This window comes from Mustelus asterias, unplaced genomic scaffold, assembly GCF_964213995.1.
Source record: "Mustelus asterias unplaced genomic scaffold, sMusAst1.hap1.1 HAP1_SCAFFOLD_2078, whole genome shotgun sequence".
Taxonomy (NCBI): domain Eukaryota; kingdom Metazoa; phylum Chordata; class Chondrichthyes; order Carcharhiniformes; family Triakidae; genus Mustelus; species Mustelus asterias.
Window position 1 is genome coordinate 29,545 of NW_027592023.1, and position 16,025 is coordinate 45,569.

A 16,025-nucleotide genomic window follows, 5' to 3' on the forward strand; every position below is an offset into this window, starting at 1 on the left:
TCTGCACTGTAGGGATTCTATGATTTCTATAACTCTAAGGATGTCCAACACAAAGCATAACGCAGAGGAAGATAGGGGCAGGACCTCAGCATCAGTCCACCACCAGTCCTTTGTTAATCCTGATGCCAAGATATTTTACCATCGTAAGGGTGCTACATAAATGCACATTGTTGCCCTTCCCATTTGTATGGATAACGTTTCTAATTGCAGCACTACTAAGAGCTACCCTGAGCATTGATTGACTTGACCTTTCTGGTTTTTATGGCTCAGCTGGGAGGTACATTTACCTACTAAAACTTCAAAAAATATGAAGTTCAAAAACAGAATTACTGAACCCCATGATTGTGCTTATTGCTAAGTACAGTCTAAATTAGTTGTTCGAAGAAAATGCCTCCAAAGACTCCTCTGAGCTTAGGTTTACATTACATAATCGGGAATAGGACTGTCAGCTCACTGGCTAGAGGCCCAAGTGTCAGGATCTTCTACTACTGCTATTTGATATCCTCAGCAACATCCTTCATTCTAATTGATCTTAGCAAGACTGGTCCAATCGATACCCATCAGTATCTCAACCTCAGAGTCTCAACCCTAAGGACAAAGGACTTGGAGCAGTAATAACGCTGTAACTGATGTTTAAATATTGTTGTGAATCCTAAAAGCTGATAGGTAATGAACTAACATTTATCCAGAGAAACCATTACACCATCCCTACTGTTCAAATGAGACTGGGATTGAAAGTTCTGTCATTTTTTAATCAAGCACTCATGATAGGATTTAATTCAGAATATTGCCTTTATATAATGCAAGACAAAATCTTGCATCACATAGTGTGGTTAATGTGGTAAAAATGTTTTAAGGCATGCCACAGGAGCAATATCAGTCACATTTTGACATTAATTACAGAGGGAGATAGTTGGAGAAGTGACAAAACCTGGGTCGTAGAAATAGGTTTCAAGGAGCTATGAACCTACAGAAAGGTTTAGGGTGGGGATTCCGGAACTTATAGCCAAGACAATTGAAGACACGACCTCCAATGATGGGCCAAAAAATTGGGGACGTGCAAAAGTCCAGAGACGGATGAATACAGGGATCTCAGCGGGCTGTAATACTGGAGAAGATTAATGAGCTAGGGAGGAGTGAGGTCATGGAAAGATTTGAACAAAAGGATGAGAAAGTAAGACATTGCCAGACAGGGAGTCCTAGTAGCTCAGTATGCCCAGGGGTGATAGGTGAATGGGATTTGGTGTGTTAAGACAGTTGCAAGTCAAGTTTTAGATGAGGTCAAGATTACAAAGTGGAATAGTAACATCCCATTTGAAAGGGATTGCATATAAAATCTCAATGCAACCAGGCAGGGTCAGCATGGTTTTGTGAAAGAGAAATCATGGTTGACTAATTTATTGAAGTTCTTAGAGGAAGTAACAAGCAATATAGATAAAGAGGAACCTGTAGATGCCACTACATACTTAAATATACTACATACTGACAGACTTCCAGAAGGCATTTGACAAGATGCCACATCAAAGATTACCACACAAAATAAGACCTCATGGTATAGGGTTTATATATTAGCATGGATAGAGGAACGAATAGCTGACAGGAAACAGAATCCTAAATCCTATATGGCATAAATGCGGCACGGTGGCATAGTGGTTAGCACTGCTGCCTCACAGCTGGGTTCAATTCCAGCCTCAGGTCACTGTCTGTGTGGAGTTTGCACATTCTCCCCGTGTTTGCGTGGGTTTCCTCCGGGTGCTCTGGTTTCCTCCCACAGTCCAAAGGTGTGCACATTAGGTGGATTGGCCATGCTAAATTCTCCCTCAGTGTACTTGAACAGGCACCGGAATGTGGCAACTAGGGGATTTCCACAGTAAGTTCATTGCAGTGTAAGAATACTTGTGACTAATAAATGGATAAAAAAAGATGTGCAGGTTAGGTGGATTGGCCATGATAAATTGCCCCTTAGTGTCGGAGGGATTGGCAGGGTGAACACCTGGCATTATGCTCTCATCAGAGCAGGTGACCTTTTTTTTTCTTTTTCTTTTCTCTTCCGTTTCTTATTAAGGGAAGTTAGCAAGGATGTCAGTGCTGGCAGTGTAATGTTCCTCCTGTGGGATGTTTGAGGTGAGGGACACCATTAGTGTCCCAGCTGAGTACACCCGTAGGAAGTGCACCCAATTCCAGCTCCTTGAAGACCGTGTTAGGAATTTGGAGCTGGAACTGGATGAACTCGGGATCATTCGGGAGGCAGAGACAGTTATAGATAAAAGCTACAGGGAGGTTCATACTCCTAGGAATGAGGATACTTGGGTGACTGTGAGAAGGGATAAGAAGCAGTCAGTGTGCAGCGATCCCCTGTGGCCGTTCCTCTGTATAACAAGTATACCATTTTGGATACTGTTGGGGAGGACGACTTACCGGGGTAAGCCATGGGGTACAGGTCTCTGGCACAGAGTCTGTCCCTGTTGCTCAGAAGGGAAAGAGGGGGAGGAGTAGAGCATTAGTCATTGGGGACTCTATAGTTAGGGGGACAGATAGGAGATTCTGTGGGAGCGAGAGAGTCTCGCGGTTGGTGTGTTGCCTCTCAGGTGCCAGAATCCGTGATGTCTCGGATTGTGTTTTTGAGATCCTTAAAGAGGAAGGGGACCAGCCCCAAGTTGTGGTCCACATAGGCACCAATGACATAGGTAGGAAAAGAGATGGGGATGTAAGGCAGAAATTCAGGGAGTGAGGGTGGAAGCTTAGAGCTAGAACAAATAGAGTTGTTATCTCTGGTTTGTTACCCGTGCCACGTGCTAGTGAGGAGAGGAATAGGGAGAGAGAACAGTTGAACACGTGGCTACAGGAATGGTGCAAGAGGGAAGGATTCAGATACCTGGATAATTGGGACTCATTCTGGGGTAGGTGGGACCTCTACAAACGTGATGGTCTTCACCTGGATCAAAGGGGTACCAATATTCTGGGGGGGAAATTTGCGAATGCTCTTCGGGAGGGTTTAAACTAATTCGGCAGGGGAGTGGGAACCTGAATTGTTGCTCCAGTGTACAGGAGGATGTGAGTGGTGAGGTCATGAATAAGGTTTCATGGTCGCAGGAGTGTACCGGCAGGCAGGAAGGTGTTTTGAAGTGTGTCTACTTCAACGCCAGAAGCATCCGGAATAAGGTGGGTGAACTTGCAGCATGGGTTGGTACCTGGGACTTCGATGTTGTGGCCATTTCGGAGACATGGATAAAGCAGGGACAGGAATGGTTGTTGCAGGTTCTGGGGTTTAGATGTTTCAGTAAGATCAGGGAAGGTGGTAAAAGAGGGGGAGGTGTGGCATTGTTAGTCAAGGACAGTATTACGGTGGCAGAAAGGACGTTTGATGAGGACTCGTCTACTGAGGTAGTATGGGCTGAGGTTAGAAACAGGAAAGGAGAGGTCACCCTGTTGGGAGTTTCTATAGGTCTCCGAAAAGTTCCAGAGATGTAGAGGAAAGGATTGCAAAGATGATTCTGGATAGAAGCGAAAGTAATAGGGTAGCTGTTATGGGGGACTTTAACTTTACAAATATTGACTGGAAACGCTATAGTTCGAGTACTTTAGATGGGTCAGTTTTTGTCCAATGTGTGCAGGAGAGTTTCCTGACACAGTATGTAGATAGGCCAACAAGAGGCGAGGCTACATTGGATTTGGTACTGGGTAATGAACCAGGCCAGATGTTAGATTTGGAGGTAGGTGAGCACTTTTGTGATAGTGACCATAATTTGGTTACGTTTACTTTAGCGATGGAAAGGGATAGGTATATACCGCAGGGCAAGTGTTATAGCTGGGGGAAAGGAAATTATGATGCAATTAGGCGAGATTTAGGATGCATCGGATGGGGAAGAAATCTGCAGGGGATGGGCACAATTGAAATGTGGAGCTTGTTCAAGGAACAGCTACTGCGTGTCCTTGATAAGTATGTACCTGTCAGGGAGGGAGGAAGTGGTCGAGCGAGGGAACCGTGGTTTACTAAAGAAGTTGAATCTCTTGTGAAGAGGAAGAAGGAGACTTATGTAAAGATGAGACATGAAGGCTCAGTTAGGGCGCTTGAGAGTTACAAGTTAGCCAGGAAGGACCTGAAGAGAGAGCTAAGTAGAGCCAGGAGGGGACATGAGAAGTCTTTGGCAGGTAGGATCAAGGAAAACCCTAAAGCTTTCTATAGGTATGTCAGGAATAAAAGAATGACTAGGGTAAGATTAGGGCCAGTCAAAGACAGTAGTGGGAAGTTGTGCGTGGAGTCCGAAGAGATAGGAGGCGCTAAATGAATATTTTTCGTCAGTATTCTCTCAGGAAAAAGACAATGTTGTCGAAGAGATACAGGCTATTAGACTAGACGGGATTGAGGTTCATAAGGAGGAGGTGTTAGCAATTCTGGAAAGTGTGAAAATAGATAAGTCCCCTTGGCCGGATGGGATTTATCCCAGGATTCTCTGGGAAGCTGGGGAGGAGATTGCAGAGCCTTTGGCTTTGATCTTTATGTCGTCATTGTCTACAGGAATAGTGCCAGAAGACTGGAAGATAGCAAATGTTGTTCCCTTGTTCAAGAAGGGGAGTAGAGACAACCCTGGTAATTATAGACCAGTGAGCCTTACTTCTGTTGTGGGCAAAGTTTTGGAAAGGATTATAAGAGATAGGATTTATGATCATCTAGAAAGGAACAATTTGATTAGGGATAGTCAACACAGTTTTGTGAAAGGTAGGTCGTGCCTCACAAACCTTACTGAGTTCTTTGAGAAGGTGACCAAAGAGGTGGATGAGGGTAAAGCAGTTGATGTGGTGTATATGGATTTCAGTAAAGCGTTTGATAAGGTTCCCCATGGTAGGCTATTGCAGAAAATACGGAGGCATGGGATTGAGGGTGATTTTGCGGTTTGGATCAGAAATTGGCTAGCTGTAAGAAGACAGAGGGTGGTGGTTGATGGGAAATGTTCAACCTGGAGTTCAGTTACTAGTGGTGTACCACAAGGATCTGTTTTGGGGCCACTGCTGTTTGTCATTTTTATAAATGGCCTGGATGAGGGCGTAGAAGGCTGGGTTAGTAAATTTGTGGATGACATTAAAGTCGGTGGAGTGGTGGACAGTGCGGAAGGATGTTGCAGGTTACAGAGGGACATAGATAAGCTGCAGAGCTGGGCTGAGAAGTGGCAAATGGAGTTTAATGCGGAAAAGTGTGAGGTGATTCACTTTGGAAGGAGTAACAAGAATAGAGAGTACTGGGCTAATGGCAAGATACTTGGTAGTGTGGATGAGCAGAGAGATTTCGGTGTCCATGTGCATAGATCCCTGAAAGTTGGCACCCAGGTTGATAGGGTTGTTAAGAAGGCGTACAGTGTGTTAGCTTTTATTGGTAGAGGGATTGAGTTTCGGAGCCATGATGTCATGTTGCAGCTGTACAAAACTCTGGTGCAGCCGCACTTGGAGTATTGCGTACAGTTCTGGTCGCCGCATTATAGGATGTGGAAGCATTGGAAAGGGTGCAGAGGAGATTTACCAGGATGTTGCCTGGTATGGTGGGAAGGTCTTATGAGGAAAGGCTGAGTGACTTGAGGCTGTTTTCGTTAGAGAGAAGAAGGTTAAGAGGTGACTTAATAGAGGCATACAAGATGATCAGAGGATTAGATAGGGTGGACAATGAGAGCCTTTATCCTCGGATGGTGATGGCTAGCACGAGGGGACATAGCTTTAAATTGAGGGGTGATAGATATAGGACAGATGTCAGAGGTAGGTTCTTTACTCAGAGAGTAGTAAGGACGTGGAATGACCTGCCTGCAACAGTAGTGGACTCGTCAACATTAAGGGCATTTAAAGGGTCATTGGATAACCATATGGATGATATTGGAATAGTGTAGGTTAGATGGGCTTTAGATTGGTTTCACAGGTCGGCGCAACATCGTGGGCCGAAGGGCCTGTACTGCGCTGTAATGTTCTATGTTCTATGGGGATAGGGTCTGTGTGGGATTGTTGTCGGTGTAGGCTCGATGGGCTGAATGGCCTCCTTCTGTACTGTAGAGATTCTATGATTTTCGGATTGGCAAAATGTGACAATTGCCATAGGGATCAGTGCTTGGGGCCTCAACTATTCACTTGGATGAAGTGACCGAATGTATGGTTGCTAAATTTGCTGATGACACAAAGATAGGTAGGAGAGTATGTTGTGAAGGAGCCTTCAAAGAGACATGGATAGGTTAAGGGAGTGGGCTAAAATTTGGCAAGTGAAGTACAATGCAGGAAAATGTGAACTTGTCCACTTTGACAAGGATAGAAAAGCAGCATATTTAAATGGAGAAAGATTGCAGAACTCTGTATATAAATCACAAATAGTTAACATACAAGTACAGCAAGTGATTTGGAAAGTAAATGGAATGGTGTCATTTATTGCAAGGGGAATTAAATATAAAAGTGGGGACATTTTACTACAGTTGTACAGGGCATTGGTTACACCACATCTGGAGTAGTGCGTATGGTTTTGGTCTCCTTATTTGAGGAATATAAATGCATTGAAGCAGTTCAGAGAAGGTTCACTCAACTGATACCTGGGATGGGGGAATTATCTTAGGAGGAAAGGCTGGTCAAAGTGGGCCTGAATACATTGAACTTTAGAAAACTCAGAGGTGATCTTATTGAAACTTACAAGATTCTGAAGGAACTTGACTGGGTCTCCCATTTAACATGGAGATGAGAAGAATTTTTTTCTCTCAGAGGGTCATGAATCTTTGGCACTTTCTTCCATGGTCAGCGGTGGAGGCAGGGTCATTAAACATTTTTAAGGCAGATGTACATGGATATTTAGCTAACAAGGGAGTCAAATGTTATTGTGGGTAGGCAGGAATATGGAGTTGAGGCCACATTCAGATCAGCCATGATCTTATTGAATGGCGGAGCAGGCTGAATGGCCTACTCCTACTTTGTATGATCATGTGCAAAATAGAAAGCGCTGCAAACATGAGAAACAACAGATTTAAGTTTCAGGCCTGGATCATTTCATTTGGTACCAGTTCCCAAAAGGGTCAACAGTTAAAATGCTAATCTGTTTTTTCTCATTACAGATACTTCTGGATTTACTATGCTGTGCTTTGCCTGAATTTTGAGTGCACTGCAGTCTTGCAATTTCCTTTGCATCTCAGGTGAAAGCTTCCAGAATCATTTGCATTGAATGTAGCTGTGTGTCAGTTTTGGATATTAGCTGCAGGGTCTCTTTGAATCCCATAGATCACATCTGTGCTTCCTTCCACACACAAATCTCAACTTCCCTTTACAACCATGTTCAAACATCAAAACAATGGAATTGAGGTCCTCAAGTGTGGGGCAACCCTCAGCCATCTTATAGGTATCAGGAATTGAATTTAAGAAAGATTGAGTTGGCATCCTACCAACCAGCTTAAACATTCATTCCCCATCACTGGCACACTGTGGTAGAATTGAGTACCAACAACAAGATGTGATGCAGCAACTCACAAAGACTCCTTTGACAGAACCTTCCGAACATGCATCCTCTACCACCTGGAGGGACAAGGGCAGCATATGTATGGGCTACAGTCTACTAGTTCCCCTCCAAGCCATGCACCCCCGACTTGGAATGATATTGGTAGTCCTAAACTGTTGCCAGAGCAAAATCCTGGAACTCACTCCCAAACAGCAGTATAAGTGTACTTGTACCAAATGACTGCAGCACTTCAATACAGCAGCTCACCACCACTTTCACAAGGGCAATTAGCAATGGACAATAGATGCTGGCTGAGCCGTAATCACACGAATAAATAAGAAAAGAGGTTTAAAATAATCAGGAATGTCCAAGTGAAAATCGGTACAGGTGTATTTCAGGAGAGAAATGAAATTGAGCAGCATGATGAGAAAGTGGAATCTTAATCCATCAAATAAAGTAATAAGCTTGCTGAGTCCTTCCTGTTTTTAACATTTTATATGTAGTGCTAACTACCTGCCCGTACAGCTGGAAGGCCTTTCCAATGATCTGAGACGACTATTTGTGGATTGCGGAATTTATTTTGCCTGCTGCTGTGGCACATATTATGGCCCGACTTTAACTCTGTACAAGTGAATGGGTGTCAAGTGAAAACTTCGTCCTATAATTCAGCAACATTAGAGCACCTATCCATCCAGTTCCACTACTCATAAATCACTCCATCTCACGGACACACAACTCATATCACCCCAAGCTCCTGTCTTACTGCAATCCATCACCCAACGCAAAAACAGTTTCCACCACCTAAAACATGCACATTTAAATCTGGCAGTCATTTACAGCAGACAAAAAGTAAAAACTATTGACTATTTGCATTAATATCAATTCCAAAGTTGCCAGTTACAACGTCCTTGGTGTTCCATTTCTTTCGGACAGAAACAGCTGAAGAACAGTGTTGTATTGGAAATAAAGCACGACAGATTGCTAAAAGAAATTATTTTTTCTTTACTAGTTGCCCTGAAGGTATTTCCAACCTAAGCAATACAAACCAGGTTTGCTTGCACAAACTTTATCTTCATAGTTTAACCCTTTCAGCCCCTGCATAATTTTCCTAAATTTGCCTGTAGCCCCTTCCACTGTCAATGAATTCTTCCAGAGATGCGGTGCCCAGAATTAAATACAGTACTTCCAATGGGGTCTAAACAAGTCTTCACATAACTGAAGCATAACTTCCTCTCCCTTGCATTCATCTTGAGATAGAAGTTGCAAGAAGGAGAAGGGAACAGAAAGTTATGTTTATGTAGTAAAATGTAGAGTGTGAAGAGGCTTGTGCAAAGTACAATGTCAGTATGGAACAGGTAAACCAAATAGTCTGCTGTTATGCTGTAAATTTGAAGTAGTCTGTGCAATTTTATATTTGTTTGACGAACTCCATCAGCTGTGAATGGGAGCCAGGTCAATGCCAGCCGGGGCCAGGACAAAGCTACCCTTTGTTGGCATGAGTACATTCCTTTGACAGTACCTTCCAAACCCATGACCTCTACCACCTAGAAGGACAAGGACAGCAGATGCATGGGGACACCCACCATCTACAAATTCCCCTCGAAGTCACACATCAACTATAACACCACTCCTTCACCATCACCGGATCAAAATCCTGGAATTCCTTTCATAACATCACTGTTGGGTGTTCTTACACCACATGGACTTCAGTGTTTCAAGAAGGCAGTTTACCAGCACCTTCTCAAAGACAATTAGGGATGAGTAATAAATGCTGGCCTAACAAGCGACACCCACATCTCATGAACAAATATCAAAAAAATGTCAGCTAAAGATATAGCATCCAATCATGGGGTGAAGGAAGGCGTGCGCACAACAGACTGGAGATAAAGGGAGAGAGAGTTCGGATGGAGTGGCCAGATTGTCAGGCGAGGATTTAAACATACATTAGTTCTAATTGATGCCTCTAGGTCACAGAATCTTTCAGCACAGTAGGCCATTTGACCCATTGTGCCTGTTTCAACTCTTTTAAAGAACTGTGTCATTATTCCCACTCCGTTGCTCTTTCCCCGTAGCCCTGAATTTGTCTTCCTTTCAAGCACTGATCTAATTCCATTTTGAAAATTATTACTCAATCTGCTACCACCACCCTTTCAGGCAGCATATTCCTGATCATCATAAAGCGCTGCGTTAAAAAACTCTCATCTCCCCCTGGCTCTTTTGTCAATTACTTTGAATCTGTGGCTTATGGTCATTGACCCTTCTGCCAATGGAAACACTTACTCCTTGTTTCCTTTTTTCAATATCTTTGAACATTATTATTAAAACTTTCTTGTTGAGCTTTTTACCTGCAAGTTTCTGATCCATTGGTTCTTCCTTGGTTGGACTGGTCTGTGATTCTGTGTCTGAATGAGAACGCCTCTGCTTATCCTCGTAGCTCTTTTTGGCACCACTTGCTTCCATTTTATCTTTGGCGCCTTCGTTACAGCTTTTCCCAGACTTTCTTGATTTTAGAAAAGCTACCAAACTTGGATCTAATTAAACAGGAAGTGGAGGAATAAAACAAAGTTAACTGTATGTTTGCAGCGGGGAAGAACAAGTTACTTGCTTGTTTTTGGAATAGAAATAATAATGGTATTTGCTGACATTTTAACCCTTAACGCAGAATGTCAGTGAATGGGCTCTTACACAGTCACAATCAGAAACTAACATGCACCAGTCACAAATGAAGTGTCAAGCTACAATCTCCAAATAGCACTGTGTTATGCCCAATGAATAAGTCACAACTAGCAATGCCCAGTGGACAAGAAACAATATGCAGTACCCAAACACCAATGGGAAAAGAACAAATCACTACATGTAATGTCCAATGAATAAATAACATTGTTTAATGCCCTCTGATGAATACACCAAAGTGGAATGCCTATCAATCTAGGAACAACGTGCAAAGAACATCACTGAATAAATTGTACCGAGTGTATTCCGCCCAGTGAATAGCCTCATCATACAATTTAATGCCCAATTAATAAATCACACCAATATGTCAACTAATGAAATATAGTACTAATGTGTAATGACAGAAGAATAAACAACCCATGTGCTGGTGTCTGTTAGGAAACAAGTAACAACTTCAGTGTTGCCAAAATGTACAGAATTCAGACAGTCACTGCAGTTAATGGATCAAAGCCCACCAAATTCAATAAAGATGCTGACAAAATGGCAAACACACTGAAATGACATAGTGTAAACTGACACTTTCAACCTTCAAGCACAGCAAATGCCTCATCATCAATTAACAGTTCAGCCTAAACCGCTGAACAGCCTCTCCCAAGAGCCTGGCACAATAGTCAGTTTTCAAAGAAATTTCCTAGCTGTTCAGAATGACCCTAGCTCATGACTTCAACTCTTCGCCCCGAGGTATCCGAGCCATATTCAATGCACTATCCTGCTTTGAAGGGCGACCAAAGCTAGTACCTGAGTAAAATCACATTCAGCCAAATTCCAAGGATCAAATGTAATAATATTTTAAAGACAGCAAAGTACAATCAACTGTCACTATTTCCAGCCTATTGAACAAATAGGATGGGCTTCCACAATCAGTTGCTTGTTGTGGCAAATAGCATAGTTGTCAGTCTTTGCTCAGCAATAGCTCCCTCGCCTCGGAGTCAGAGGATTGAGTTCAAGCCCCACTCAGCTTGAATGCATAATCTAGGCTGGCAATCTGGTGCAGTGCTAAGGGAATGCTGCATGGATTGGAATGTGTCATCTTTTTGTCGAGACCACAAATTAAGATCCTACCTGTCCTGTCAGATGGATGTAAAAGATCCCATTGCACTATTTGAAGTAGAGGAAGCAGGTTTTCCCTGGTCAATATTTATCCCTCAAACAACAACTAAAAATAGATGACCTCATCATCATCTCAGTGTTGTTTGTGGGAGCTTGCTGTGCACAAATTGGCTGTTGTGTCGCATACATTACAACAATAATTACAATTAAAGTAGTTCTGATGATAGGTCATCAGGTTAAAAGGTTAATTCTGCTTCTCTCTCCAAAGATGCTACCTCTTTCTAGTTGAGTATTTCTCGCATTTTCTGTTTTTAATTTTAAAGTGCTCCATTAGCTGCAAAGTGATTTGGAACATTGCAAAGTTCTGAAAGGTGTTAAATAAATGCAAGCTATTTCTTTGCTTTCACCCAAGCTACATATGCCAGTCTGACTCAATAAATGGCACATTCACCTCTGGCTCAAAAATGGTACATATAAAACCTACGCCTTGCGTTGCATGTACAAACGAGGTTGAAACTCTAGTAGCTGTTAAGCCAAGTTTCTGCTTGATTAGATGATGCCATGGCACTGTTCCAGGAGCTCTCCTGATGTTTTGGCTTGTCTTTCTACCAGCACCCCCATCAAAAACAGATTAAGTCACCATTTATTTTCACTCCTATTTGTGAGACTTCCTAACACAGTGATCACGAGATGTTCAAAGCCTTTCATATGTGATAAGGCATCACTAAAGTGCAACTTGTGTTTATCATATAGCAAAAAGCCTCAGGTTTGATTCCTCCCAATGCTTATTTAGCTTACCTTAGCCAAGGTTGTGATTGAACACAATTGAACTCAGAGCCAACAGAGGAAAGACAGACTTGCATTTATGTAATGGCTTTTGTGACCTGTGAGCATCACACTCTACTGCTAATGAAATGCTTCTGAAGTAAAAACAGAAAGTGCTGGAACAACTCGTTCCATTATCTATGCGGAGAAACAGAGTTAACATTTCAAGTCCAAAATTACTCTTTTTCAGAAAGTCGGCATTCCAAAGAAGGGTCACATTATAGATTCAAAACATACGCCAAAATCTTGCTGCCGTACACTCCGGTGGGACCTTACAGTCCCGCCAATGGCACACCTTTGCTGCGGGTTTCCCAGCGGCTAGGGGTGCATTCAACGGGAGATCTGTTTACAACAGTGGGACCATAAGATCCCACCGCCAGCCAGCAGCATGCCACCTCCTGCCACCACAAAACAGGGTACGGAAGAGGAGAAAAATCCTGCCCTTAAACTCTCTTTCTCAGATCTTCATAGATGCTGCCAGCCTGCTGAGTTTTTTCCAGCATTTTGTTTTTATTTCAGATTTCTAGGATTCACATTCTTTGCTTTAAGTACTTTTGAATTGTAGTCAACAAATATAGGGAACATGGCTTGTGTACAGCAAGATCCCAAGGCAGCATTGTCATAATGTCCATACAATTGGTTTTGGTGATGTTGGTATGAATATTGGCCAAGACACACAAATCTTAGTTTGCTAGTGGTAGGAGCAGCAGTTAGGACACAGCAATTGTCCAAGGGAACTCCTGGAGTATAGGCACTGGGAAAATCCATCAGCTAAGATGTCCTGCTTTTGACAAGTATTCAGTGCTCCATGCCAGATGGAATAGTTGAATAGCCAGATTGTCAGACTGACAGCGCCTGTACAGTCCATGACTTCAGGAGGAAAAGTGAAAGCTGAAGGAAGAAATTGGAATGAAGAAAGCCACGGTTTAATGCAGGCAGCAATGATACATTTACTCACCTAACCGGGTCAGCAGGTTATTGCGTTCCTCCTCAATTTCCTTTTTAGACATGGCCTGCAATCTGGTTACATTCTCTTCATGAATCTTCTGTGCTTCTTGAGGGCTTATTTCCCCACCCAGCCTTTCTCCAGATATCTGTCTCCCATCATCTGTGCCTGTGATCATTAAAGGTTTAAAAACATAACCCACACAAACAAAATACTTTCTTAATTAACACTGACAGTTAAAACTCCAATATCAGAGCACAATAGGAGTGAGCCAGCCAGCCCCTCAATCTGTTCCACCATTCAACGAGATTGTGACTGATCTGCGTTTTAACACAAGGGAAATGCTCACCAAGCTAATGTGCACATTTCCAATTCAATACTGGCCCCACATCAATGAGGGGCTTTGCTCCCTCTTCGTTCCTGTTAATCCAGCTCAAGATATTCTTGAAGCAGCCATGCTGGCGAGCAGCCCATTACAGAACTTTCACAGGTCTCTGTTGTTACCATGGGAGAATTTAATCCAGGAACAGCCCAGACTCGCCGGCTGTTCCTGCTGGAGGATTCCATCCCTCAACATTCTTCTTGTAACAAAAGCTTTTCCCATGAAATCACCTGGTGAGTGCCCCTTTTCCAATATCTCAGGAACTCGAGATGGTGTTGACCTTTGCTCCCCTGTGACTCCGGTCGAGGGGCTGACAGTGGGCACTGCCTGACTTGCTTCAGCTGCCTTCTTTGCAGCAAGTTTCTGGGCAAAGATACTTTTCTTTCCTGAAACCAGCTTCACCTATTGCAACAAAAGAAAAATACAAAACAAGCGAGTCAGGAATTCATGCAAAATGAACAACTCACATGACTGTAGGGTAATTACAAGTGAGAAGGGACTCATCTTGGTTCATCCAACCAGATTCATCTTAAATTATAATAATTTATTAAATGATTCTGAGGTTTCACCTCCACTTTTCTATCTGGGAACCCATTCATATACAATTGTGTGTGTGAGCAAGAGCTGCCACATATTAGCCCTAAATGTGACAATTTTAGACCCATATCCCTTACTAGAGACAGCAGGGTTCTCAGTCTCAAATTATGTTGATTTTCCACTTCCTAACCAATGCCAAGTCCAAACATTATGGCCATAAACATTATGAATTATCCAGCAAGAGATATGGGGGACAGAATTGCTAATCATTCATTGGAGTTGCAAAATAGTACAAGGTGACAACAAACAATGCAAATTGTCTTGTTGGTTGCACAGCAAAAAAGAAAGATCCAGATGTGCCAAAGTACCTTACAGCCAACTAATTTTTTTTCTATACTTTGAGGAAAAAAGAATTTGGGGAGGGCCTGAGTAGGAATGGAATAAGGCATGTTCCACAAAGGCAGGCATAACTAGGCCCCATGCAAGTACTGATAGTGACTCCATTTATTTGGAGAAGTGAGACAAGTTAAAGGAGAAATCATTCAATGAGAGAACAAGTTCAGTCAGGTAGAGGAAGTTGGTGGTGGATGGGGACTTTCTGGCCTCCATAGCAAGAATAAGTAGAGAGCCCTCAGATCAGCCTGGCAAGGGATGGAGGTGTAGAGAGAATGGACTTTCATCGTGAAGAGGGGCCAGGAAACAGAAAATTGTTGAAATGACATAGGAAATGACATTCTGAAGAATCATGAATGTAGGTTGGAAGAGAATGGACGACCTTCACACAACGCTATCTTCCACAATGCCGCTTCCAACAACTTTTGCTTTTCTGCAGCCAAGGATTCCCTGCACTGTGGTTAAAAGGGCCCTCACTGTGTCTGGCCTGATTCTCATACAGGTCCTCATCCCCTCAGGACTGGGACTGATGTCCTCAGGGGACTGTTTGCTAGAGCGGTTGGGGAGGGTTTAAACTAATATGCCAGGGGGACAGGAACCTATGTAAGGAGTCAGAGAAGGAGGGAGCAAGGAAAAAAAAAGGTAGAAAAGGGAATAAGAAAAGTGATAGGCAGAGAAACCAAGGACAAAGTTCAAACAGGGCTATAAACATAGAAACATAGAAAAACTACAGCACAAACAGGCCCTTCGGCCCACAAGTTGCGCCGAACACATCCCTACCTTCTAGACCTACCTATAACCCTCCATCCTATTACGCTCCATGTACTCATCCAGGAGTCTCTTAAAAGACCCTATTGAGTTCGCCTCCACCACCACTGACGGTAGCCGATTCCACTCGCCCACCACCCTCTGTGTGAAAAACTTACCCCAACATCTCCCCTGTACCTACCCCCCAGCACCCTAAACCTGTGTTCTCTCGAAGCAGACATTTCCACCCTGGGAAAAAGCCTCTGAGAGTCCACCCGATCTATGCCTCTCAACATCTTATACACCTCTATTAGGTCTCCTCTCATCCTTCGTCTCTCCAAGGAGAAAAGACCGAGCTCCCTCAGCCTATCCTCATAAGGCATGCCACTCAATCCAGGCAACATCCTTGTAAATCTCCTCTGCACCCTTTCAATCTTTTCCACATCCTTCCTATAGTGAGGCGACCAGAACTGAGCACAGTACTCCAAGTGGGGTCTGACGAGGGTCTTATATAGCTATAAAGTGGATGAACTAATCGCGCAGATAGTTGTAAACGGGTACGATATAATTGGGATTATGGAGACATGGCTGCAGGGTGACGAGGGATGGGAATTGAATGTCCCTCCGTATTCAATATTTAGGAAGGACAGGCATAAAGGAAAAGCTGCTGATTAAAGAGGAAATTAACACAAGTGAGAAAGGATATTAGTTCTGACAATGTGGAGTCTGTATGGGTGGAGTTGAGAAATACCAAGGGCAAAAAACATTAGTGGGTGTCACATATAGACCCCCAAACTGCAGTGGTGATGTTGGGAATGGCATTGAACACGAAATTAGAGATGCATGTGATAAGGGAATATCGGTGATCATGGGTGATTTTAATCTGCACATAGATTGGGCAGATCAAATTAGCCACAATGCCGTAGAGGAGGAATTCCTGGAGTGTATATGGGATGGTTTTCTTG

General features: G+C 43.1%; 1 protein-coding gene across 1 annotated transcript in view; it reads right to left on the minus strand.

Moving 5' to 3' along the window:
• LOC144489275 (RNA polymerase II-associated protein 1-like) overlaps positions 1 to 16,025 on the minus strand; it is a gene marked incomplete at its 3' end in the record, with an annotated part of 51,427 nt that overhangs the window by 15,688 nt on the left and 19,714 nt on the right. The window contains exons 5-7 of the mRNA XM_078207142.1: positions 13,614 to 13,785; positions 13,014 to 13,169; positions 9,793 to 9,978 (exon numbers count right to left, since the gene is read on the minus strand). Of these exons, the coding sequence (XP_078063268.1) occupies positions 9,793 to 9,978; positions 13,014 to 13,169; positions 13,614 to 13,785 (514 nt within the window). The remainder of the gene's footprint in view (positions 1 to 9,792; positions 9,979 to 13,013; positions 13,170 to 13,613; positions 13,786 to 16,025) is intronic.